Source organism: Phyllostomus discolor, chromosome 5, assembly GCF_004126475.2.
Source record: "Phyllostomus discolor isolate MPI-MPIP mPhyDis1 chromosome 5, mPhyDis1.pri.v3, whole genome shotgun sequence".
Lineage (NCBI taxonomy): Eukaryota > Metazoa > Chordata > Mammalia > Chiroptera > Phyllostomidae > Phyllostomus > Phyllostomus discolor.
Genome location: NC_040907.2, coordinates 134,726,238 through 134,753,124, shown reverse-complemented (window position 1 = coordinate 134,753,124; position 26,887 = coordinate 134,726,238). Strand labels below are relative to the sequence as shown.

The 26,887-nt window shown below is 39.9% G+C and overlaps 1 protein-coding gene across 1 annotated transcript in view; it reads right to left on the bottom strand.

Moving 5' to 3' along the window:
* The window catches only part of ANK3 (ankyrin 3), a 328,085-nt gene that overhangs the window by 71,677 nt on the left and 229,521 nt on the right, over positions 1-26,887 (bottom strand). The window contains 4 exon segments of the mRNA XM_036026924.1: positions 758-856; positions 1,405-1,629; positions 7,495-7,601; positions 24,778-24,880. Coding sequence (XP_035882817.1) covers positions 758-856; positions 1,405-1,629; positions 7,495-7,601; positions 24,778-24,880 — 534 coding nt within the window.

Below are 26,887 nucleotides of genomic sequence, written 5' to 3'. Positions count from 1 at the left end.
GAGAGAAGGTATGACAAGGATCTCTGACCGGGGTGAAAGCCAAGCGTAACTTTTCATAACAGGTCTCTTCATGCAGACTGCCAAGGCACATACACCAAACAGACAAGCAGACAAACAACAAACACCAACACATTTCAGCTTAAACAAAATAAGACAAAACAATTTAATAACTTTAGTAGAATATTCTATCTTCTGCCTATTTGGCTTTCTTTCTATATCTTGTATTTCCAACATTTTTCAAAATCAGTTTACTTGTTAATCACTTTTCCTTCTCAGAGCCCACGAAAATTAGTACACAAACTTCATTTTTTAAATGCAACTCCACACACATGCACACACGCGTGTGCGCGCACACACACACACACACACCTCACTTATAGTAAGTGTTGATTCAAAGCCCGTAAATACCTTCTCTTACACTAGATTAAAATAACACTGTCAGTCTGTCTTAAAAGCTATCATGTTCAGTGGAAGCATTTCAAATTAAAGAAAGGCTTGCAGAAGCACAGAGTAATGGAAGCGGAATGCTGGCAGTGAGGTCCACATGCTCGAAAAGCACAAGAGAGGGAGCGGTGCTACATCAAGTCAAGCCACTATGGTTTTGTTTTCTTTCAGTGACAGACATCAGCTGAAAGCGTTAACAATTGAAAATACAAAAATAAACTTAAGACAAGAATAAGACCATGAGTATGACAGAAAAAAATTGAAAAATGAAAAGAATTGTAGACATTCTGTATCTTGTCTATGAAGAGCCTACCCAATAAATTTTGTTCCTTGAGGCCCAAGCTGCAGGATTCGGCTAACCAAGCTCTCACCCTCATTTACAGGGGGAGGATTGGTAGGAAGATGCAGTTTACTGAATAACATCCATGCAGCAGGAAGAGAAACGAGAAGGGGAGATCGTGAACAAACTGTCCGTCACGACGGAGCCTGCCTGATTTGCACCCAAGTGCCACCTCAGAAAATGAATGAAATTTACTTATTTCTTTTTTATAATACCGTATCACAATGGATTGTTTTCCACAACGGTGATCCTTGTAAAAGGATGTGTACCCAAAGTAGCCAGTTGTTCAATGTGGTGATATAATTCCAGGACCTATATTTTTCCCCTAAGAACAGTGCCTTGACTGCTAGGGGGCTGTTGGGGTTCCGTGCACTCACTGAGCAGAGAACATGCTTCTTGGTTAGTAAAAGCTTTGACCAGCCAACTGAGTTAAGGAAGTATCAGCCTATTAGCTTTTCACAGGATGACAAAGCTTTGTGACCTCTGACACTACACAAAAAGTGTACTCAATCAAAACCGTCCAACTGCGTAGTTTTAACGGTTAACTCCTTGAGGTAAAGGTAAAGAAAATCAAAGATGTGGTTATGAGGGCCAAGATTAAAATCGACAAAATAACTTACCCTAAAAATTGTGCCCCTGCAGGACCCATTTCTACCAGCCTACTGGCTAATCCCTCTCCTTCCACCATGGGGGGTGGGTTGGCCAGTTTATGTCTCTTTACCAAACGGCAGGTGATGCGGGTGGGTGCCGTACACTTGCGTGGAGGAATGATGATTCTCATCCCATGGTGACGGCTTCCTCTCATGGAGCCGCCTCTTGCATCTACCATAAAGCTCACCAGAAACCTGCAGGGAGAAGATCAGAGGCCAAATCAAGGATAGAAATGAACCATCTTCAGGGTAGGTTTTGAAATTAAATGTTGAAGTTTAAAGTGACAGACAATGTAACTATCATTTCCTCTCTTTAAAAATAAATTGGAAGTAAATACGGTGGAGTCACATCAAACATGCATTTCACTTGTGAAGTGGGCGAAAAGTGAAACACGACAACGTGGTTTCAGTAGAATACAGCCCCCTGAGAGGAGCCAATCGTTTGTCAATCACTCAAAGGGAAGGAAGAGTGACTGTTTCCAAGTTGGAATAAAAACTGGCTATTAAAGGGCTGTCATGCATTTAAGACCAAAAACAAAACCACTGCATGTGGTCTCCTGTGGGTGGTTTAAGCTATACTCAAGGTTTGTTTTAACTATAAATGGTTTTAGCCATTTGCTGACTATGGAATCTCTCCCTGACAAGTAAGATGAAACTCCACAGTATGTCCTAACATGTACAACTTGTAAAATGAGTGCACATTTAATCATACCAACACTCTAATTTTTACTATCACAGAGCAGAAGGTAATAAAAGCAGAAGATGACTAGTTTTGCTAAGGCAATTTTGATGGAAAGGGATTTAACCTTTTCAGTATCAATGTCTTTAAAATGGTTTAAAATAACCTACATTTAAGTATTTCTATGGCAATACAAAGTATCGTGATTTGAACTTTTTAGAAACTGTCTCCAAACCATATAATTCCGTCATTGGCCTTGTCATTAAAGCTAGTGAGAAATACATGAAAATGTAGATATGATCACATAAAGAAATGAATTGTGTCATATCAGGGTGACAGCATATCGCAATTTGTGATTCCTATGTGCTTGTGCAAAGAAATCTCCTGGAGAGTTCTCCCACCTTTGCGACTGTGCTGTAAAGCACTCTGGTGGACATAAACCAACGAGCCCAACATGTGGGGGAGGGCAAGCCCGACAGGCAAACAGAAACATGGATCTGCATGTTCTCATTTTCACATGTGCAGATGTGTTATTACTGGGACAGCACCAAATGCTGATGATTAGAAAATTGTTTGAATACCTACAGCGTTTTAAGGAAAAAAAATAATCCCATCCATCAAAATCCTCTATTACTTATTCTATTCTAAAAAGAGTTCTAACACCCTGCAAATAGATTTTAGGACCCTTCATGGAGGTCCTAGCCGGGGACCCTTTCCTAAAGAGTCTCTTCCAAGCACCTCTTAACCTTGGAAGAGTAACGCCTTCGATGAAGCAAACTGACTCGCTATCCCCCTGGGGAGAGACACAGCACGGGGACCTGTTTTTAGCCAATCTGATTTTCAGAACCTACTCTAGTCATCAGAGGTGGAATCAACTTCACGCCCTCTTGCTCATTTTGGATTTGGCCATTTTCCTCTGGATTAATTTATGTTTTTTTTAATAACATTATACCTACTATGAGGGCCTGGGGCCACTATGACACTCAAAGTACGAGGGGAAGACACAAATCCCCTCAGAAAAACAAAACAAAACAAACCACTTCTTCCTAGTCAAAGACAAAGATGCATGTTCACTTACAGAAGTGTCCACACGAACTGTCTCCAGTGCTAGATGTTACAAGGTTCCCCTGAACCTACTCTGGGGAGCCTACATTTTCTAAGACACATAAATGTTTAACAACTACTTTTAGTCAGTAACAAAGATAATATGGCTATGAATCTAAGACAAAATCTGATCTTTCCCAGCATTTAGTAGTTAAAACCAACTCGTGATTGAGAACAACAGTAAGAGAATGGATTAAAAAATGATTCAAGACAAACTCTGGGTTTGAAAATTCAGTCGCATTAGTACAAATAAACACTGGGATGTTTACAGTGAATGGGCAGTGTCTGCCCTGGCAGCAAGCCGCTGAGCCTCAATAACACGGATCATCTTTCAGCACAGGTCTGCTCTGCTCACTGCTTCACCTGCAGGGCTGAGCACAGTCCCCACACACAACGTACGTGCACTGAATGAACTAATGAACAAAACTATTTGTTAACTGTGCTCAGAAACTGCCTAGGGCAGTCTTGGTTAATAATAATATCAATAATAATATATGTGTATATATATATAAACATTTGTAGCTCAGCAGTCTGAAGGTAGTTAGCCCTGGCTGGTACAGCTCAGTGGATTGACACAGGCTGCGAACCAACAGTTGCTGGTTCAATCCCAGTCAGGGCACATGCTTGGGTTGTGGGCTAGGTCCCCAGTAGGGGACACATGAGAGGTAACCACACATTGATGTTTCTCTCCCTCCCTTTCTCCCTCCCCCCTCTAAAAATAAGTAAATAAACAAATGAATAAATAAATAATTTTTTAAAAAAAGATAATCAGTGTCAATATGAAAATATCCCAACTGCAAAGACTATCAGAACCAAACAGAAAAAGCATGGCTTAGAAGATTTTAATGACCAATTGGAATAATGTCTGTGTTCTGATAGCACCCAGTGCAGACCTGGAGCTCAGGACCAATTATTTGCTGTCTAAGTCATCAGTGCTATAGAGCCAACGGACTGAGGAAAGTGGGGAGTACAGGTGCAACAGGGTAAGGGCCTACTATTCAATTACGTTATGAAATATAATGATTTGCTTTCTAAACTCATTCTTTACATACTCTGTACAAAATAAAATTCCATGCAGTATAACTTACAGAAACAAATTAAAAGGTGATGTTTAATCATATGTATTGTATCTTACTAATATTTAAATGAAAGCAGGAATTCTACAAATAATCCTAAAATTAACACATGAATATTTCTAGTTTTAGGAACAGCAAGATGACAAATGCTGATACACTACAGACACCGACACAAGCTAACTGTGGGGAGAAAGTCACATAAATTAAAAATACAGAAAAGGATGGGTCACATAAAGGACACAGTTATCACCTTGAATCATACTGAGGAAGTGGAGAAGAATAGCTGCAAAATAATTTAGAAAGCAAATGGGAAAAATTAATGTAAGATAATTACAAGCAAGCAACAGAAAATGTCAATGATAAGCAAAAGAAAAATAAAAACCATCAGAACACGAAACCAAGGCATCTGGCATTTGTGGGACGACTTGGAAAAAATACTTGCCATGAATAAGCTTGTCCACAGACCTAGCATAAGTGAACTGTTTCTAAGTATATACCAAGTCTATACTTTCTTTTCAAATAAGTCCACATTAGCTACCATTACTTTTGCTTTCCTGAATATACGTCTATTGTCTTTAATAAATTCAAGGAGAGATGATTTGCATATTCAAATACTTCACTGTCTCCAATATATGGGAAAGTTCATTTCTGATTGTGTTACCCTATGCTCCCTCAACTTCTCAGTTAACTAAATTAATGGTAGTACTTCCCTTTCCTACGTGGAGGGTACAAAATGCTGGTTCTAGATCTTTTTGTAACATGGTAGCAATTTACCAAGCTTGATTCAAAGAACTCTTCAACGTCTGCCTACCGAATGTATTCCAAGTATTTCTTATTTCCCTTCTAAACTCTGGGTGTTTTGGCTTTTGCAATTTTAGACTCATATATATCTAATATAAACTGCATAACTATTCTTAGCAGTTTAATAATTACCATTACTATAATTAAAGGTTTTTCTAATTTAAAGAAATGCAACATTAATGACTCAAAGACCACCACGTAGTTTATAGTTTATAAAGCATTTTTTGTGTAAATTACTGCCATTTAAATGATACTGCAGTGATTTGTTTTTCAAAACTGTGGTGTTCCAAGCTTCAATTTTTTTCGAATATTTGAACTAGCACATTACTCTGAGTCTCAGACTTTTCTCTGTAAACGTGGGATAATGTGTAAAACTTTTCTCATGGTGTCATTTTAGGTTCAAAATGTACTAAATAAGATAATACTTGTAAAACATTTAGCACAATGTCAGGTACATGAAAAGCACAAGGTAAATGTTAGCTTCATGATTTACTTTAATTAAAAGCAGCAGAAAATACTTCATATAATACATATAGAACTTAATAAATGTTAATTATTGTTAATTTATTTAATTCCAAATGAGTCAGCCCTTGTCCTGGATCACAACTAATTTGTGGTCTAAACACCCATTTCAGAGGTGAAAATACCTTGAAATTTCACCATCTGAATGCAATTATTTCTATTCCATTTGTATGGGTAACCTCTCTCCCAAATTGTAATAACCTATAGGTAAAGAATGCCATTATTTAATAATATATTGATTACCAATTCAGCAGTTGAAGCAGGCCAGCTTTCAGCCAGCAGCCCGGGGTTTGCTGACAGCGGGACGGTGAGGAGGCCTGTCTGATGTGGCTCTTACCACAATGTATGTGGACATATGTTGGTCCAGTTATTTTTTTAAAGTGGGTTTCTTTATATATATTTTTTCTAATTGCAATTTTTATCATTGCAATTATAATTTAACTATAATTTTATTTCAGGTATGCAAAAGGTACCAAACTTGATCTAGAGATTTTAAATTGGTATTTCCTTTTTGAAGGAAAACCACACAAAACCAACCACTTGTCAAATCAAAGGCCCATACCATGAGAAAAATATAGGAACAACGGAGTTTACTGCTTATTTAAAAACTGAATTTTTGAGTGAAATTCTTCTGCCATTTGAGGCAAAGCACCGAAGAACTGAGACAGCATAGGGCCTTGAGTGCAGGAATAGAAAACACCAGGGGTGGGGGTTATGAAGCCAAGTGAAGACTAGGTGAGCGATTTTTGCCCAGTGTGCCTTTCGAGGCACGCTGGTGTGTCCCAAGATTTTTTAAACAAGCCATACCTGACTCAACGTAGTCAGGGGCACTGACCTCTTTTCCCTTACACTGTCAAATAAAAAAATGGTAACAGCCAACACAACCAATATAATGATGTGAATGAATCAAAAATTTAGTTATTTTTTTTGTCAGATTGGCAAAAATATATGTTTTGGTGTGCCACAACATTTTAGTAATTACTTTTTGGGTGCCATGAGATGGAAAAGGTTGAAAACCATTGGACTACGTGGTCAGAAGGAATCTGGGATAAACTGGCCACAAACATGTCACCACCCTTCTACTCTGTACTCAGAAAACATAGAGGTAGCTGATTTTACCTGCCTTCTAACTGCCTGCTTAAACTATAAGTTGGTCAAGATTGGTCTGCTATGTAACGGTCCTACGGAGGCGGTGATGAGCAGTCTGCCATCTTGCCCCACAGCATCTGGTGGAAATGTAGCCTCAAGGCCAGGCAGCTGGTAAAGGAATTCATCTAACCCTGAAATGCAAAATTCTGTGATCCTCCTTTTTGTCCCCAAAAAGCCTGCCCACTTTGTCCCCAACCTGTGTCCCCACACAAAGCCAGCCCCTGAGCCAGTTCGGAGGACCTTCTTTTCCTCTGGGCTGCCTCCCTTGTGCTTGAGCGTAAGTTTAATAAAATCTGTCTGGAAATTTCTCTGGGGTTTCCTCTCAATTTCTGTCTTGGGGAATCCAGAAATCCCAACACTGGTAACAGAAATAGTGAGGTAAATTAATCAAAATACTTATATATGTATTTTTTTATTAGACAGGAAAATCAGATACTTAATTAAAGACCTAAAAATGTACCAGCACAGCCAGGAAAATTTTAGGCACCAACACTTTAATGAATTTCCTCTCTAATACTGTGCTTCCATTAATAAAAGTAGATAACACAAATTTGCTTAGGAAAATATTTACTAATAAGTTATAAATATGCCACATACACTTACTAGTAAAGTCCTAACAAGGTCAGTATTTCATACATATGAAGCTTGTCAATATGCGTTTATAACTGCAAATATTAAATGCAATGTAAATTTAGTAGGATAGAGAAAAATGACTTTTAGGTCACTTACCCAGAATGAACAGGACTTGAGACAAGATTGACATTGTCCAAGGTGTCTGCAGCCCAGCTATAGTGTCTAAGAGAATCTGAATCAAATTCTCTAGTGAATGTTAGATGCTGAAAAATAAAATGAGAGATTGCATCAACAACCCATAGACACTGGCTTCGCTGAACTTACAATATACACCCATATGTCTCTATAAGGGCAGGTAGTACCCACGTGTCTCTGTAAGTCCAGAGAGTCTAACGTTCAAAATAAATACTTTTTATATACTTCATTACAGATCTACATTGATGTTTCAAGAACCAGAAAATAGGAGACTTCCAGTCAAGATGGAGCCAAAGGTTAACATGGCTCACCTCCTCACACAACCACAGCAAAATTACAGCTAAACTACAGAACAAATATCACTCAGAACTGTCAGAAAATTGAGCTATATGGAAGTCTAACAACTAAGGAATTAAAGAAACCACATTCATCCAGACAGGTAGGAAAAACAGAGGGGCCGAGATGCAGAGACATGGAATAGTCTGGTCCCAAATCCATGTGTGGTGGGTATAATATGGAGGGATAGCTTAGAAGCAAGAGATCCCAGCCCCACACCAGTCCACTCAGCTAAGGATTCCAATGCCAGGAAGATAAGTCTCCGTAACTGCTGGCTGTAAAAACCAGTGGCAGTTGAGTCAACAGAAGAAACTGCAGGGTTCTCAGACATCTCCTCTTGGGGGACCTGTGCACAAAGACTTATTCAGACTCACTCCATCTGAGCTCCAGCACCAGGGCAATACCTTGAAGGGCACCAATGGCATATGGAGAAGAAATGGGGTGAGAGCCTCTGGCATCAGGGTGAGAGCCGGGGAATAGTTTCCTCCCACACAGAATTGCAGAGAGTGGCCATTATTCTTTTTCTGAACCTGCCCCCACATAGAGCCAGAGTGAGGGGTACCATAGCTGAGTCTCCATCAGCCTGGCTTACACAGTGATAAGCCCCTCCCTGACAATTACCTCAGGTCTGCCCCATGTAACTTACAGGCCCACCCAAGCTGGTAGCAGTGGTTTTCCTTGTGAAGGATTGGGCTAGGCCTCAGACCTTCCTAAATGTGCTCAAACAAGCAATAACTGAGCCCAGTCCCTGTACCTCTCACTGAGTGGCCCAAGGCCCAACACTAGTAGCAGCCATCTGCAGATTGCTTTATAGCTTAAGCCAAGGGGCCCCAGACAGAACACAGGTGGAGGCTGACCTCGGCCTGCACCACCTGGGGAAGCTGAGGGCCTGCTCACCCAGCAGACAGTTACAGAGCACAGTGGAGCACTACCCAACCACCTCCACAAGCCACACAGGGAGGTGGATGCTAGCCAGGGGCATAGCCAGTCCTACAAGCTGTCTGGACTGGGTAAATCTCTCCCACTGATTGGCTGACAGCATTCAACACTCATCTATAAGAAGAGGGAATGTTCAGCCCTCACAGAGGGCATACCTCGAGTACCCAGCTTGGGGAATAGGGGAGGCTGTACCACTGGGCCCTACAGGACAAATACCACAGGACAACTACTACATGCTACCAAAACATGGATTCAAAGCAGCTCTACCTAATACATTGAAACAAACACAGGGAGGCTGCCAAAATGATGAGACAAAGAAATATGGCCCAAATGAAAAAAAGATCAAAACTCCAGAAAAAGAGCTAAACAAAATGGAGATAAGCAATCTATCAGATGCAGAGTTCAAAACACTGGTTATAAGGATGCTCGAGGAACTTACTGAGGAGCTCAACCGCATAAAAAAGATCCAGTCAGAAATGAAGGATACACTAGCTGAAATAAAGAACAATTTACAGGGAATCAACAGTGAAGTGAATGAAGCCGAGAATCAAATCAATGATTTGGAACATAAGAAAGAAAAAGATATCCAATCAGTACAGCAAGATGAAAAAAAACCCCAAAATATTGAGGACAGTGTGAGGAGCCTCTGGGACAACTTCAAACGTTCGATATTCACACCATGGGAGGGCCAGAAGGAGAAGAGAAAGAGCAAGTAATTGGAACCTATTTGAAAAAATAATAAAAGAAAACTTCCCTAATTCAGTGAAGGAAATAAACATACAAGTGCGAGAAGCACAGAGTCTCAAGGAAGATGGACACAAAGAGGACCACATCAAAACACAGTATAATTAAAATGCCAAAGGTTGAAGATAAAGAGAGAATCTTAAAAGCAGTGAAAGAAAAGCAGATGATTACCTACAAAGGAGTTCCCATAGACTATCAGCTGACTTGTCAAAAAAATCTTTGCAGTCTGGAACAGATTGGCAAGAAGTATTCAAAGTGATGAAAAGCAAGGACCTACAACCTAGATTGCTCTTCCCAGCAAAGCTATCATTTAGAATGGAAGGGCAGATAAAGTGTTTCCCAGATAAGGTAAAACTAAAGAAGTTCATTATCACCAAACCATTATTACATGAAATGTTAAATAGACTTATTTAACAAAAAGAAAATCAAAACTATAAACACTTAAATGGCAATAAATACATAACTATCAACAACTGAATCTGAAAAACAAACTAAATAAGCAAGCAGAGCAGAAACAGAATCATCAATATGGAGTCACTGGGAAGGTGGTCAGTGGGGAAGGAGATCTGGGAGAATCAGGGAAAAGGTGGATTAAGAGGTACAAATTGATAATTACAGAATAGGCAGGGGGATGTTAAGAGCAAGTGCAGGACATGGAGAAGCCAAAGAACTTATATACATGACCATGGACATGAACAAAAGGGAGGACTGCTGGAGGAAGTTGGGGTTGCTGAGTAGAGGAAGACAAAGAGAAAAAACTGGGACAATTGTAATAGCATAATCAATAAAAAAGAGTTAAAATATAAAATGTATTGATACACAATGTTATTTCCATCTTTTAAGAAAGCATCATGGTATACATTACTGGTATAGTAACAGGAATCAGAAAAATAATTCTGACCATGATTGTAAGCACTTGAACACATATTCAAATTAATTCTACGACAACTATAAAATTCTTTTCCATATCTCAAAATAAAAATAAAAAATTCAGTTTTGGTGACTTCTGTTTCCAAGTGGTGCATAGTAGCCTGGTGCTGCTGCCAAGCACACCAGATAAATATGGAAATCACCTTGGGATGCAGCAGAGAACAGCTGAGGCATGAACTGGAGGAGCTGTACTCTGGAGAGGGAAGATTTTGAGCAGTTGAGCTGACGTTTTGTTGCCATTTTTAACTTGAGCATTTGTCAATAACCAGTGCAGAGGGAATTTGGGCTTTTGTATTTGCAGGGACTATTGCTGGGGAACAGAAGTATCAAAGAAGTTTGGGAGAGACTTGGGTGGCCTTGAGCGTGCCTTCTATAAATACATTGGTTAAATTCTGAGGCTGTGCAGGACACGAAACTCAAAATCCAACCAGAAAATCTCTGAAAGGCACATGGAGCTTTTTTTGGCAGTTGCAACGAGAAATAGACTTAGTTTGGGACTTGTCTGAGGACACTTGAAAATCACACCAGAATTTCAACAAAGACTGTGAAGGGCTAGGGACAAACCAGGGTAGTCTCAGCTTTACCCCAGCTGCAAACCAGCCTCCTTTCAGCAGACTCTTAATAGGATTAAATAATGAGCCGCCACTGTCTGCCTAGCAGAGGGAGTATTCCTCTGTGGAGGAACACTTCGTCATTGGGTGTGTCGTGTCTGCATCTTTCTTACACTTCACGTCTAGCATGCAAGGAAAAACTGCCAAGCGTGGCCAGAGCACAGGAACAAAAACAGAAAAAAATCCAGATACTATAAACAGACTCCCAGGTCATCCTACATGTTGAAGTATGCTAATAAGAACTTTAAATAACTACGATTAGTGTGTTTAAGAAAATATGGGGAAAGAGAGAAAAAGGAAAATAAAAGGAGGATAGTTCGACAAAGCACTGGAATATGTGTAAGAAACAGTCAAATGGGCATTTGTCTAGTTTTCAATACAATATTAGTTCTTGACTAATACAATAGGACATGAGGTTAGCAAATTGGGAGCATAAATAGAAAATCATACAAAATGAAGGATAGATTTTCTTAAAAAGCATAGAAAATACAGAAAATAGCCAGAGACATGTGCAACACAGTGAAAAAATTTAAGATAAGTATAATTTTGAAGAGGAAAATAAAGCAGAAGCTGTATGTGAAGAGAATGGTTAAAAATATTTTAAATCTGATAAAGATATTGTCCCACAGACCAAAAATAAGATCAACTCTCAATTTTCGTCCTGTTAAGTATCTGCTCAATACTGAAACCCTGTCATTAAATGACAGAACTCAAAGAACATAACAAAAATGACAGCACTAAAGTTGAAAAGAATGCCTAGAAACTAGGGCAACATTGTTTAAAATAAAAAGTAGGAGATAACATACAAGAAAGCAGAGAAATCAGCTCAGGAATTTAAAATCTTCCTCCCCTCTCCAAACAAACAAAAAAATTCTAGAAAGAGAAAAATAGTAAAACAGAGAACAAATCAAGGAAACAATTCAAGAAACCTGCCTAGAGCCGAAGACCTGAGCCCCAGAGAGGAAGGACCTACACAGTGAGGAGCCTGCACAGAAGTGCAGACCCCGCTCCAGCCCACCGTGGTGCAGCTTGGAGACACAGGAAGATTCTCCAAACTTAGAAGAAAAAATGGCCATAGATGGCAGATTTCGACCAGACGTTTAAGAAAAAAAAACAAAAAACCCTGAAGTAAAAGGTGATGACGCAACTCCTTCAGTGTTCTGAGGATATGATTTTCAACCCAAAATTCTATAACCAGCTAAAAAAAGAGTATGACTATAGAATTAAGAATGGAATTATATAAAAACCCCCTCTCTCCCTCATATATATATGTGTACACATACACACACACACACACACACGAGTATGTCTGCTGCACTCTGTAAAGGAAACTACTGAAAGTCGTACTCCACCAAAATGAAGGACTGAACCGAGAAGTGAGGCGCAGGGTCTAACACAGGAACAGGGCGTTTTCAGGGTGACGAGGGGGGAGGAACCAGGAAGACCTCTGATGTGGCGCGCCTACCAGTAACTTGACAAGTAAGGAAGTTCTAGGAGAGATGAATTAACCAGATAAATATAGAACACCTAACAAGTGTGAACATATTGAGAGATTTGCACAACTCGGGAGGAGTGTATGGGTTGAACTAGTGATTTGTACAGAGAACACCAACCAAATGTAAAACTCTAGGGAAAGCAAAATACTATGCTGGAAAGAAAATGCAATCATAATATACTTCATGTCTGTAAGCAATATTTACGTAGGTATGATTAAAGAAGCACTGAACACATACTGGTATAACTAAAATAAAAATACAACTACTTAGGGAATAGAGGGGGATGGGAAAATAGGTGGGAGAGAAGAGGTATTTAAAAAATGAAAGCTCCCATCTTCCATTTGGAAGAGTCAATAAATAATTCCTGAAATGAGGAAAAGCCAACAAGAAGCAACATACTTATTATTTAGAGGCATAGAAGTGTGTAAGAATCATCAAAAGGCACTCTAAGCAGTTGCCTCTGGAGAGAATAAATTGGGGGCTGAAGGTTTATACGGAACTTCTTTTTTCCCTAATGAGTGTGTCTTGGAAAATGGCATGACTTTTATTACCCAAATTTGTGTAACATTGATAATAATAAAACAAACTTTAAAAAATTACTCTGAAAAAAAAATTACTCTGAATTACAAAGACTTTTTTAAAAGCCCTGAAATCAAACTGAAAAAAAAAAACCAAAAACCCAAAAAACCGCACAGCACGAATGTGCAAGTCACTACCCCGTCTGGAATGTGGAACAGCTCTCTCTGCTCTCAGTGAGAGAGGACCCGTTCAGTGGATGAGTGTGCAATCAACAGTATTAATAAGAGTTCACAGAACCAAGGTCCTAACCCCAAAATACATCACATCAGAAAGTTACTGAATTCTATGCAGTTAAACCAAAGGCTAGGTGTTGAATTTAGTGTAGCCTTATTTAATGACTTGACTGACTTTTGGACACCCCAACTAAACAATCTTCAGAATAAGGCAAAATATTTAGTATACAGTGGGTGGTGCTGCATATGGTATTTTTTTCTAGCAAGCTACAACTTCTACATTGAGGGCCTGAGGTTACTTTTCGCATTTTTAAAAAAGTTCTAATAAATAAGTAATATCACTCTTCTTTGGTAATTACAGTAAATTATTTACCTTTGGCACTCTTAGAAACCTGACATTAATTATTGAACCAATGAATTATATCACACAAACAGGTATCACTGCCATCATGCAATATTTATCACGGCAGGAATGCGCCGGCACACTGGGATTCCGCACCCTTCCAGTCATTCCCACCCCAGCTCCTTTCCTCTTGCTGCTCCTCACCGCTCGCTGAAACTTCATTGTTAACACAAAGTGAGTGTATAATGAACAAATTACTTACTTGTTCTAAACTACCAGCTACATGTTCCAATGTTTGTCCCATTTTTTTTTTTTTTGCCCATAGAGGTCTGCTTAGGTTTATGGGCAGACTTAATAATTCTAATAACTGCAATACTGACAAACAAAATGCTCTTACAACAGTATGCCATCTACATAAAAAATAAGGTAATTCCACTGAACCTTTGGTTTTTAAAGAAAATGAGTTGGTAGCTTCATGTTCAAGCTACCTATTTCTCTGAATACTTCTTTCTACAGATTAGCATTTACGTAAACCTGAAGTGTGAAATTTAAACTATTTACTGATTTTAATAAAAAAACATGAATTTTGAAATATTCTGACATGTTGTGCATGGCACCATGGTAGCAACAAAAAGCTTTCATTATTTAAAATAATAAATAGGAAACCACATGTGAAGATGGTTAAAAAAAATGAAGTGGAGTTGGCTCTTGAGTTTCCCGCCGCAAGTAGGGGTGTTCCCGGGTTTAATGGAAAAACTTGGCTTTGACGTTGAATCACAGACTTGGATCTGAAAACTGCCGTTGCCGCTTATTAATGGAGAACATTTCTTTCCCACTCCTAAGTTTTCCATTCTGGAATGGCAGCTCCATTGTGTAAGTGTGGGTCTCTCCCTGGCCCTTTGTAGTCCTTTCAGCCCTTGAACTGTGGAGTGGTCCATCTGAGTGGTGAATATGGGAAAAGTAGCTGGGACAGCTCGGCTCACATCAGATTTTCACCAGCCTAGGTCTGAGCTTGGTTTCAGAGCACAGATATCCTCCTCTGCCCCCTGACTCTATCTCCGTGAGGGGTGTGTCTGCCCTGGGCAGGCAATGCTGGCCACTGGCTAAGATGTCTGTCAGTCTCACAGTTTTAGTTAGCAGGCCCACTTGGCTGAGACAGTAAGCCAGCCCTCAACCTGGCCTCCAGTGGGAATAAAGAAAATATAATATTTTGCCTTTGACCTTTCCTTGTTTTTGTTTATTGAAAACCCTTTGGAGATGCCCAACAGTACTTGCTGGTTTCATGGTCCATTGAATGTTTCTTAACTTTCCTCAGTCTCAGTGTTCTTATTTTCGAACTGAGGTTTGGTTGATAGGGAAATGAAATGAAAATATACATTAAAAATCTGGCACCAAAACAAGTGTTGGCTGGAAATTATAACATCTGCTTGTATGTGTAGTAGTTTCTACTTTTCCAAGGAGTTTCATTTATATTAGCTCATTCCTTAAAATCTGGTAGTCTGTGGAATAGAAAAGTGTTTCAGGGTCAGCACTAACCAGTTGTATACACCAAATCAAGAGAGTCCATTTGGTTAAAAGGATGCATCTTACAAATAGTTAGGTGTTATTTATTGACTTAAAAGTATTTAAATTCCTATGTTAACAGCAATGTCTCTATAGGCCTTTTCTGTCTATTGTTCTTTGAATCCTCAGAACCCAGTAGCTCTGGGAGGTAATATTATAACCATTCTACAGATGAGGAAATTGTAGTTCACAGAGAGGCTTTGAACATTTCACAACACAAGACCAGCACCAGGTGGCTTTAGCAGAACATTACATTAGGGAAAAGTCCATATTGATTTAATAAGACTTTATACTTCCATATCAAAAATCATATAAATAAGCACATCATTTTTCCTCTTGGCAGTGATGTCAAGGCTACTAGTAAAATCAAAATGCACATTATTCAATAGAGTCCAAAGTCTGACTAATGATGATATCACCGTCTCCAAGAGCTTACTACTTTCCAAAAATAGTTTCTCACTATCCCTATTCATCAGAGGAAAGAGGAGAGCAAGTACACACTGGCCTTACAAATAAGGACACGCCCAAATGCCCAGGTCTGGAAATAAGTGTCCGGGCATGGAAGAAAAGAGGCAGGCGACAGGAGAGTATTTGCAAAGAAAAGAAAGAGAAATTTAATTAACTCGGTGCTAGATTCTCCAGGATGCTGGCTGTCAACCCCCACTGTTGGATGATAGCAGTTAAGGTGTTTGTCTGTCAACTCTGTTTCCCCTAGAAGCCAGCAGATTAGTTGGCGGCCTTCACAGGGCCAGGACTGGGGGAACCCACATGGATGTCAGTTCCCTCAGACAAAGAATAGATGACTTGGTCTGCATCATTTCATAGCCCAGTGAATGGCAAGTCAGAAAAACCTCACCGAGCCTCCACTTCTCCACTCCTAATTGACCCATTAGGGGAATTGACCCATTAGGGGAATGGGTCAATTCTATCAACTGCCCAAATTCACTGAGAAAATGAAATGACCCAAGTACTATGAAAGTGATTTGAAAATCCTAAATTGCTATGCAAACAAAAACACAGATAGTGATGATTCTAACTCTCTTTTTTCAATAATGGGAGATAATTTATTTCTTAAATTTGGATAACATTACAGTCATCTATGTAGTTTTTTAGAATAGCATATGTCTTATCAGACTACAGAGATGTTAATCCCTGCTGGATTAACAAGCAATAGAGGTATTTTGGCTGTGGCAAATACATGTCTAAACATCCAATAGACATATGAAAAGATGTTCAATGTCACTAATCATCAGAGAAATGCAAGTTAAACCACAATGAGTGCCATCTCACACCTGTCAGAATGGCCATCATCAATAAATCAACAAACAAGTGCTGGTGAGGAGGTGGACAAAGGGAACCCTTTTGCACTGTTGATGGGAATGCAGGCCGGTGCAGTCACTGTGGGAAGTATGGTGATTCCTCAAAAAATTAAAAATGATCTTCCTTTCAGCCCAATTATTACACTTCTGAGAATATATCTGAAGGAACCCAAAACTACGAATTCAAAAGAACATGAGCACCCCTGTGTTCATTGCAGTTTATTTACAATTGCCGAGATATAGAAGCTGCCCAAGTCTCCACCAGCGGATGAGTGGATAAAACAACTATGAGACATTTATACAATGGAATACTACTTGGCTATAAAAAAGAAGAAAATTTTACCATTTGTGACACTATTGATGGACCTGGAGAACATTATGCTAAGTGAAATTAGCCAGGCAGAGAAAGACAAATACCATATGATCTCACTCATATGTGGAATCTAATGAACGAACTGAACTAATAAGCAAAATAGACAGACTCATATATAGCAAGCAGGTTGATAGCTAAGCAGGGAGTGGGGGTACAGCGATTGAACAGAAGAGAAAAAGGATTTATGGACAACAATGTGGCGACTGTGGGGGAGGGGGCATAAGGGGACTAAATGGTAATAAAAAATACAATAAAAACGTATTTAAAAAATCAGCTCTTCCTGAGGTGAATGTACTTTCCTCAGGTCTGCTACACTTCCTTTATTAGAGTGGCCCTGTGGCTCAGTGGTCAGCAGAATGGATTCAAGTGGCCATCAGACTGAAATTCTATTCTCAGCTCTACCATCTAATGCCACCCAATGTGAAACTGAGCAAGTGAAATGCTCCTCCCAGCCCCAGTCTGTTGGTCTGTAAGGTGGCAATGATAATACCTAATCCATAAGGTGGCTAAAAGCGTGAAATGAGAAGATCCCTTTAACAAAATGTTGTGGCAGGTACTGCACTAAGTCTTAAAATGATTGTGATTGATAGTAGATATTGGGCAAAAGAAATGACAACCTGATACCAAAATAAAGAGTAGGTCTGTCTGGACATCCAGCACAACTACTTGCAAATATTCTTTTAAGAAATGAATGCATCTTTAAAAAAAGTCTAATTCAGAGTCACAGAGAACAGAATGGTGGTTATCAGAGGCTGTAGGGTAGAGGAAAAGGGAAGATATTAATCAAAGGGTTAATTAATTAATCAACTTTCAGTCATAAGATCAATAAATTCTGGAAACCTAATGTACAGGTTAATAATAATGCATCATATACTTGGAATTTGCTAAGATGTAGATCTGAAGTGTTCTCATCACACAATAAATGATAACCACTGAAGATGATGAATATGTCAATTAGCTTGATTGTTGCAATAATCATTGCACAATGTGTGCATGTATCAAAACATCATGCTACACACCTTAAAAAATAGATTCCATAAAAGAAAACCGGATTCAAGCAGCAAAATAAAATAGAATTAAAGACTTACTAAAGCAGGTCTTTTTTTAAAAAAGTAATTCTTCTCTTGAAGTCAGCTTATATTACCTCTTAAGACCTATGGAAAACTATTATATAAACCATAATGAAGCTGGGTTCTTTGGAGTTTCCAAATCTGATTGATTTCAAGATAATTTAGCTACCAACTTCAACGAAATAAGGTGACTCAAGGACAGGGTGGAAGCTGAGATGCTAACACACCAACATCCAGCTCAAGGTGTCTAAACGAACTGCACTACCTTAAGTCACAGCACCAACTTCTCTGCCTTAAAAGAAAAATCTGTAATCTTGCTGACCAATCTGCCAGAAGTGTGGAACGGATCACTCAGGTAATGCTGGCAAAGCACTTTGAAGAGCAAAAGCAGCATATTAAATATCACTAGTCAAAGGTGCTTATCTTCTAGGGGACTATCTCAAGCAAATCTTTAATCCCGGGCTGGCTACCTTCTGCCACCATGCACATTTTTTAGAGCACCTTAGAAATCAGCTTAAATGAAAGACAGGGAGGTAAAGCTGCTGCTGCGGGGAAGGGTGTGTGTGCTTCGGGGTGGGGTTGTGGAATGGGGTTGAGAGAGACAGGAAGAAACCTATTAGCACAACCAGCTTTTGGTTAGGCATTTGTCTCCTTTTCTATTACTGAGATAATTGAAAATTTCTAGGTCTTGAAAAAATAAATGTGAAATTTCTCCCGAAGAACCTTCCAACTTGCCTAACACATGATTTACGAACATATCAAGTAGTATATAACACAATATATGACTAAATATACATGAGATCATCTTTAGCTTCAAAAAAGGCCATGTCTAACTCAAAGGATCTGGAATCCTAAGCCATGAAGTAAATGAGAAAAGTTGCCTCCAGGTACAGGGAGACTATAATAAGGACTCAGATATTAACTACAGACTCATCTCCACAGTTACCACTTAAATAGCCAATTCATCTGTTTGCACACTAGTTAAACCTTCTCAACTGGTCGCCCTTTGAAGCCTTGCCACTTGTCCTCTTAAGCATAAGCACTTGGGGCCAATCTGGTCTGAAAGGGAAAGTCTGCCAAATGAAAGCAATCTACTCAAGAGGGACAGGGCTGCACAGCTGCCCCATTTTTCTCTTCATTGACATCTGCCTCTCCATCAACAGGATGGAAAGGAAGTGGAAGGTGCTCACGCCTTAGTGATCAACGGGCAAAGAACGCCTTTCCAAGAGTTTTTGCTTGGAAACACCCAACTTCATAGCTATTCTCTTAAATCATAGCTCATATTCTTTTTATTTTGTTAAAATTAGTGTTATTCCTGGAGAGAAAGCATACAATGATAGACTCTTCAATGCTGAGTGGCATTTTAAGATGCCAGGGGACTTTGTGCATTGCCTTTGGTATGCAGCTGTTTCACTGCAGGTTTGATGACCACCAGCTGCAAGCACATTAGTGAGGACAGAAACCCAAATTAAACTGGCTTAAGACGCCCTCTCCCCAGGGGTCGGGGTGGGGGAGTGGGCTGAGATGAATTTATCTGTTTGTACAGTGGGAAAGTCTGGGCAGCACTATTACCGGTGTGGCTGCATGCAGCCAGGGCTCAAAGGATGTAGGAATCCTTGGTCTTTACGTTCCAGTCCTGGCAGCTTTGGATTCACTGCATCTTATAACTTAGCAACCCCCGAAAGGCTAGACCAAGTCTCACATTTAAGTCTTACTAGACTGGCTAAGATTTTTCATTTCGTTCTAACACAATTATGGTAATTCGGGAAAAGGAATGCTCTGAAAGGGCAGGTCTGGGGCTCATCCTTGGAGCAGGGGGCAGAATTTCAACCCCTTCTAAACTACATTGACTGAATGAGAAATGGGGGCGGGGGAGCAGAGGTTTGAGCATCAGGTCCTGTGACTGCCACCTAGAGAAAGTGGAATTGGTACATGTGGGCAAAACCAACCCGTGTCTCTTAAGTGATTTCTGCTCTTCTCTCACCCTTGAATAACTACCAGAAATCATACTGAATTAACGTTTCTGCTGGCAAAATGCATCCTTTGGTCTTACAACTGCTTCTAGGGTCATTCAAAGGAAGTGTAATTAATTAGTTAGCCTCTAAAGTATTTTTAGATCATGATCATGCCTTCTACCTCACATCCATGTAAAGGTCAAATATTTCCATTCGTTTAATGATGTCTTATATGCCATAATTTTAAGCAGAATCATTTTCTCCATAATTTTCATAACTTGCTGAATATAAATTGTCAGTTCCCTTTAAAGAACATTAAATAAGAACTTCTTATTAGAGTTAGAAATAAGCATAATGAGTAACACATGTCTAAACATAATCTTTCAGGCTAAAAATGGATAAAGATGATGGTACCACACCCATAGTAAGAACACCAGTGAGTATGAGATCCTGGAGGACAGGGTAAAGCTTGGGCTCTTCGCTGGCTTCCTGCTCACTCACACTGAGCAGTGCAGATGTGTGCTGGAAGAGTAGGTTAGTGTTAAAAGGAGGCACCCTGGAGCCAGGTGGCCAGTGATTGCTATTTGCCAGCTGTGTCCCCTGGGGTGAGTTACTGAAGCTGTCTGTGCACTTGTGTTTCTTCATCTTTTTGAACGGAGCCAAGAAATTGTCTCACAGGATTTTTGTGAACTGTAAATGAGTTAGTATTGGTACAACTCTTAGAATAGTATCTGGCACATAGTAGGAACTCAAAATTAGCTGTTTTCACCACAAGCATCACCATCCTCACCATAAGCATCACCACCCTATCTCCTGATGCTTATGGTCTCTAAGGACTAGTACTCCACTAAGGTAATGAGGACTGGCTGACCTGGATCACACACAACGTAAGCCACACCAGATGGGGCTTTCAATAATGATGTCAGAAGGTAGGAAAGAACCAATCTGTTCTATTCATCTTAGACAACTGGGCTTTAGTCTAGAGTCATCCCTTTCCCTCAGTACCGCCTATTTGGAAAGGAATACTTCCAAGCGCAAATAGATACAGCTCAAAGGCAACCTGACATGCACAAATCTGAGCTTAAAACACAAATAAATACATCAGATGTTGACTGACTGCCACACAGGACCCTGGCCAGAGCACTTTAAATCAGAAAGTCCTATCTACAGGTGCATTCCAGAGCCACCTGTGGAGCTTTAGAGAACACACGTGCCCAGGAACCCAGGCAGAGGAATTCTGGTTCTGTGGGCATCTTGTTTTCCAAACAGCCACAGAAGATTCCAGTGCTGCTCCCAGTGAAGAACTCCCACTAGGTTTCTGATTCCAGGTGCACTGAAAAATCTGGTACCCGACTCCACCCCAGTCTACTGAATCAGGACCTGAGCAATTGTCTTTTTTTAAATGTTTTCCAGGTGATTCTCGTGAGTGGTCAGGCCTGAGCGTCACTGCTTTAAGTAATATCTTTTGACAAACACAATATGTGATTTATTTACATACAATTTTCAGAAGTATATCTACAAGTGGCTCTTGATTAACAGGTAAAGTGTAAGAATAAGAAGTTCATGGATAACCTTATAACAAAGTAAGAAAAAAAAAAGAGAGTCCACTCTTGACTGAGGCAGGGGTGGGGAAGGATTAAGTGGTTTACGGACTAATCCTGAGTGGGGCCCAGAAAGAATGAGGGCAGGCTTACTTGCCCCACCTTCCTTCCCAGCCCTCGCCTCCACACAGCCTTCAACCAGCACAGGTTCTTAGGAGCGTGGGGGTGGCAGGCCTGTGCAGATTATTCTAGGTCTCCACTGTCCCGAACCTGTGGTTACTGTGCAAACTGATTAATCAGCAGCAGGATAATAAAGAGGCAACTAGGCTTTGTGTGGTGATGTCTGCTCATGTTGAAAGAAAGCAGTGTTCAGGGAGTTAATTTTTATTCCTTTTCTGCCTTAACTTCTCAAAGGAACTTGAACTGGGCAAAAACAGGGCAGTGATCAATCTGACAGTAAGTCAGGTAACTTCACTTTAGGAATTCTAAATACTGAATACTTCTTGCATGCTTTAAACAAAATCAATACTGTGGAGAAATTCTGTTTTGAAATTTATAAATATAGCTTTAGAGGTATGATAAACATAAATTAATAACTTTGTACTTAAAATCTTAATGCAAAGCGTGTAAATGAACCTCCACAGTAAACACTTCTCAGTCTTACACAGAGTAACTGGACTCTTCCCTCCAAAAGCGTCTCTTTTGAGGAACTAGGCTTTTCTCTCTCTTCTACAATGAATGAGACACTAGGAACTAAACAGAGGAATGTATGTCTTTCAGGAATTGTCTTCCCTGTCCTCCAAGTTTTTATTTTGAAGGTGTTCTTACAAAGTTGAAAAACCCATATAAGGAATGCCTGTATATACTCCACCTAGGTTCAATAATTAATATTTTGTCACATTTGCATTTTTCTTCTTTCTCCACCCCCACCTTTTTTTCTGAACCACTTGAAAATAGCTGACTTAACAACAATTACTTGAGTTCTGAAAACTTCAGCATGCATACCCCAGAATAGAGATATTCTCCTATATAGCTTCAATACTGTTATCGCTGCTAAGAAAATTAACAATTTCCTGACAGTACCGCCAGTACATTTTCAAATGCCTCCAATTGTTCCTAAAATGTCATTGTGCCTTTCATATTTTTTCCCCAAATCTCTGGTGAATTTATCACAAAGGTGTTTGGCCAGGAGTAAGGTTACATGCTCTTTAAACATGTTCTTTCCACAAGGAATGCCTGTCAGACCACGGCATTCTCTGCACTCATCAAAGAAAGCAACTTGCTGCTTTTGCAGTTATCAACTTAAGACTTCTTTGTAAAGGTTTTAAGATGTGCTTTCCCCTGACTAGTGGACAGAAGTGTTGTGACATCCACAGAGGTGCTTCTGAAAGTGAAGCAGCAACAAACTGAACAAGAGAACATCAGTTTTACCCCAACATGTCTCTTTGTCTTTTATTTCTTTTCACAAATCCTTCATTCTGGGTAAATGCTGCCGCTACACTCTACTGGAGTAAGCAGGTCTAGGTAGAGACTTATGAGTCAGTGATGGGTGAGGTGAGAACCTTCAGAAGTCTGGGGGCAGCCTTACAGCATTGCAGGCGTTCAGAGTTCACCTGAAGGTTGGTGTGCAGACCTTGGGAGGCAGTGTCGCTATGGCAGTGATAATGGTGGTAGCAGCAGCGGAGGTGACGGTGGCAGTGATGGGGGTGTGGGTGATGGTGGTGGGGGCAACAACGGTGAGGTCACAGTAATGTTGGTAGTGGTCCCAATTTCATGCCCTTGCCCCAAAGCAAATACATGTTGAGAAATAAACACCATGATTACATTCACCCAAGAATTTGCTATTCCATTACAGAACAAGACACATATTTTAATGTAAGAGAAAAATGTCACTGATATCCAAGGAATCTCTTCTCACCTGCAATTTTATGTTTTGTGGGGTTTTTTTTAGGCCATAGAGAATAACAGGCATTTCAACACTTGAAAGTATTACCAATATACCCACTAACATCTCATTTCAGTTCACAACATGAAGCAGTCAGGGTTACCTGACTAGGATAATGGCCACAGCCAACCAAGCAAAGAGTTCTGTAGAAGACCTCAACCAATACTTGGGGAATGCCTTCCACTCAAGACCTTAGCTTCAGTGTTTGAGACAACTGATTTTTTTTGCTAACACCTACTGAAACCATGACATGCTATATCGCATCTGTAATCATTCCACAAAGGGTGTTTTTTTTGTCTGACAAAACAGTAAATAGCTGCTGTATCCACCTCTGTAAGGCCCGCTTGCTAAGAATGTTCTAGAGAGTGAAAAGTAATAAAGTATTTATTGTAGGTCCTTGAGATGTACAATGTGTATCTGTGTGTCTGGAAACCAGCATCTCCAGACACGTGGGAGTCCCAAAGGTCTGACTGTCTCTGCTTATAAACCTCTAACTCAGTGATAAGTGACTCACTTACTCATCTGTTCCAATTCACCTTCATTGTGCAGTGAGCAAGTCCAGCATCGTTTCACCAATTACTTACACTGTTTAAATATCATAAGCAACCTTTAAACTTAGTTTTATGGTTCAAACAGTTCTGTCCATCACCAACACATGACTGCAAGTATAAATCAGGTAGTGTGTGTATCTAGAATAATGAACCATCCCGAGCCTGTCTGCGGTGGGACTATGTTGCTGGGACTTCTCATATTAAACCAATTATCTATTCAACCACGATTGTTGAAAAAAGGGATTACACAAACACCAAATGAACCTGGCAGGGATTCTGGTAGAAAGCACAATACGTCACATCTTGAGAAGGCCCATTACAGGCAGCTGTGAAACTAAAAGACCAAAAACAGGAAGGATCTAATCTTTAACTATTTGCTGAAAACATTTCTAGCAAATTCCAACATGCACACAAAGTTTGTTTAGTAAAATCAAACATTCATGTGGATAATGTCAGCAAATTTAGCTACCAATTATTATTAACTCTCTTTTTAAGAAGTTAAAATAGATTTGACCTAAAAATGAGAAAAGGGACCCATATGCCTCTCCTAGGACTTTGAGTTTCTCTCTATGGGACTTTAGGGACTCATGAAAAGAAGAGAGGGATATTTCCACTGATGGCACAATTAATTTTTTCTTTAACTGGCAGTACCGGAAGATTTATGAATGCAAAATCAAACATGTCGAAATACAGTTTTTGTCATGGGACAAAGAGGTTGATTCAAATATACAAATGATGGTTTAACAATCAAAAAACATTTTTAAAAGAAGGCCTACCTGCTCTTTGGATGGCACAAGGAGTTCTTCGATCATCATGCTGTCCCGGGCATAGGAGCTTCTGTTCAAGGTGTAGGACCTATCCGAACTGAAGGAGCGGAGGCTGTTGTAGTTACAGTTACCCATTCAAGAGTGGTGGATGGTAATGAGATGAATAAAAGAAAATTAATGCATGCAACTTTAAGAACAGGCACAATGGCTAAAAAAAAATCAACAAAAGTTCTTGAAAAGACATGGTCAAAAATGAAATCCCTTCTGTTTGAGGAAATCTCTTAAGTTTGGACAATCTCATTATCAGGTTTTGTTTAAAATTAGGCCAGTTGGTATTAAATCTGTGAGAAAGTGAAATGCGTAACAATTTTGGATGTTGCACTGTAACAGCTGGACCAACATGACAACGGAGAAGAACCAGATGAGTCCAGATGATCTGATAACCTGAGAGATTTTCTATGGTAAGACCTTACATCAGGCTCCCCTCTCTTTCTGGTCCTTATCTGTCTAGCTCATACTATTAAATGAAAGCATGTCTGCTATAAATGGTTCTGTTTATATGTCTTTGGGAACTAGATTACGGTTTAACTTATTGAGGGGTTTCTAGTTGCTACTCGTGGAAAGCACTGGAAGAAAGGAAGTAGTGTTGTGAATACATCTCACATGCTCCTTTCTCAGCTTTCTCGCCTTGACAGTTTTAATTCCATGTGTGGTTATGTGTTCTTTCCATGCTCTACTCTTTTCTTACTTGCTCTACCCTTCACCTTTCCAGCTGCTTACAAATCCTCTACACAGCCCCTGAACTTCGCAGAGTGCAAGCTTTCTCGGGTCCTGAAGTGCTACTCACCATGTTGACCTCTAAAGTAAAAACCAGCAAGGGGTTCGGGGTGGGTGAGATGGCTGAAGGTGGTCAAATGGTACAAAATCCCAGCTATGAAATAAATAAGTCCTGGGGGTGTAATATACAGCATGGTCACTATAGCTAACAATACTGTATATATTTGAAAGTTGCTAAGGGAGTGGGTCTTAAAAGTTCTCATCACAAGGAAAAAAATTATAATTGTGTGGTGGTAGATGTTAACTAGGATTATTGTGATAATTATTTTGCAATAGATACATATGTATTGAATCATTATGTTCTATACTGGACACTGATATAATATTATTTGTCAATTATATCTCAAACTTAAAAAAGGCCATAAAGGAAGAGACCCTGGGAACCCTACACATATCTACACAGGACATGCAGGCTGATCTGAGCCTTGGCAGAACACCTTGTGATCCCACAGGAAGGCAAAGGATGGAGGCTTCAAAGGGATGAGCTGCTTCAGGCCGTCTCCCACGGGCCTCCCTCTCTCACCTGCCATGACAGGCTGTCGACAGGCAGCTTTCCATAGCTTCCTGAGGCTTCCTGCCCCTTTCTTCCTTGGAAAGAGTGGCAGAAGATGAAACTGCTCAGCTGCACTCTAGCACTGGCTCCTCAGCAACGGGGTACCCTGCAGCTAGTGTGGCACACAGGCCCTTGGTTTTGGTGTCATAATTTTGGGTACAGGGTCAAGGACCTTAGTCCTTGGCATCTGTCACTGCTTAGGTAATTAATAAACTGTCTGAATATAAATGTGGCTGCTTGAATCTTTACCAGTAGACTCAGTCAGACTCTGGCCTTGGCCTGGTGTGTATTAGGCAAGGAAAACAGTAAAGAGGCAAATGAGGACTCCTTGCTTCACACAAAACGATTTCTTTTCCCCTCTGTAGTTACTAAAGATTACCCAAAGCGAGTATTTTTTTAATCAATACACAGAAGCCCCTGAATTATAGGTATTCTTCTAAGTGTCTACGTAAATGGGTAGGTACATTCTTCTAGGATTAAGCCTCAGCTTTCACCAGAATCTTAAAGGGATCTTGAACTCCAAAATAACCATTATTCTACAGCCATTATATAGTGTATTCAGCAAATATTTACTAAGTGACTGTTATGAGCTAGTCAAAATATTAGAAACAGGATATAAAAGCAAGAAAATAAAAGTAAGCATGACCCCTGCACAAAGGAGCTTACCTAGTAAGCCACATGACCTTGAGCACTGCACAGTCAGGCCATCGGTGTCCAGCCATGACTCAT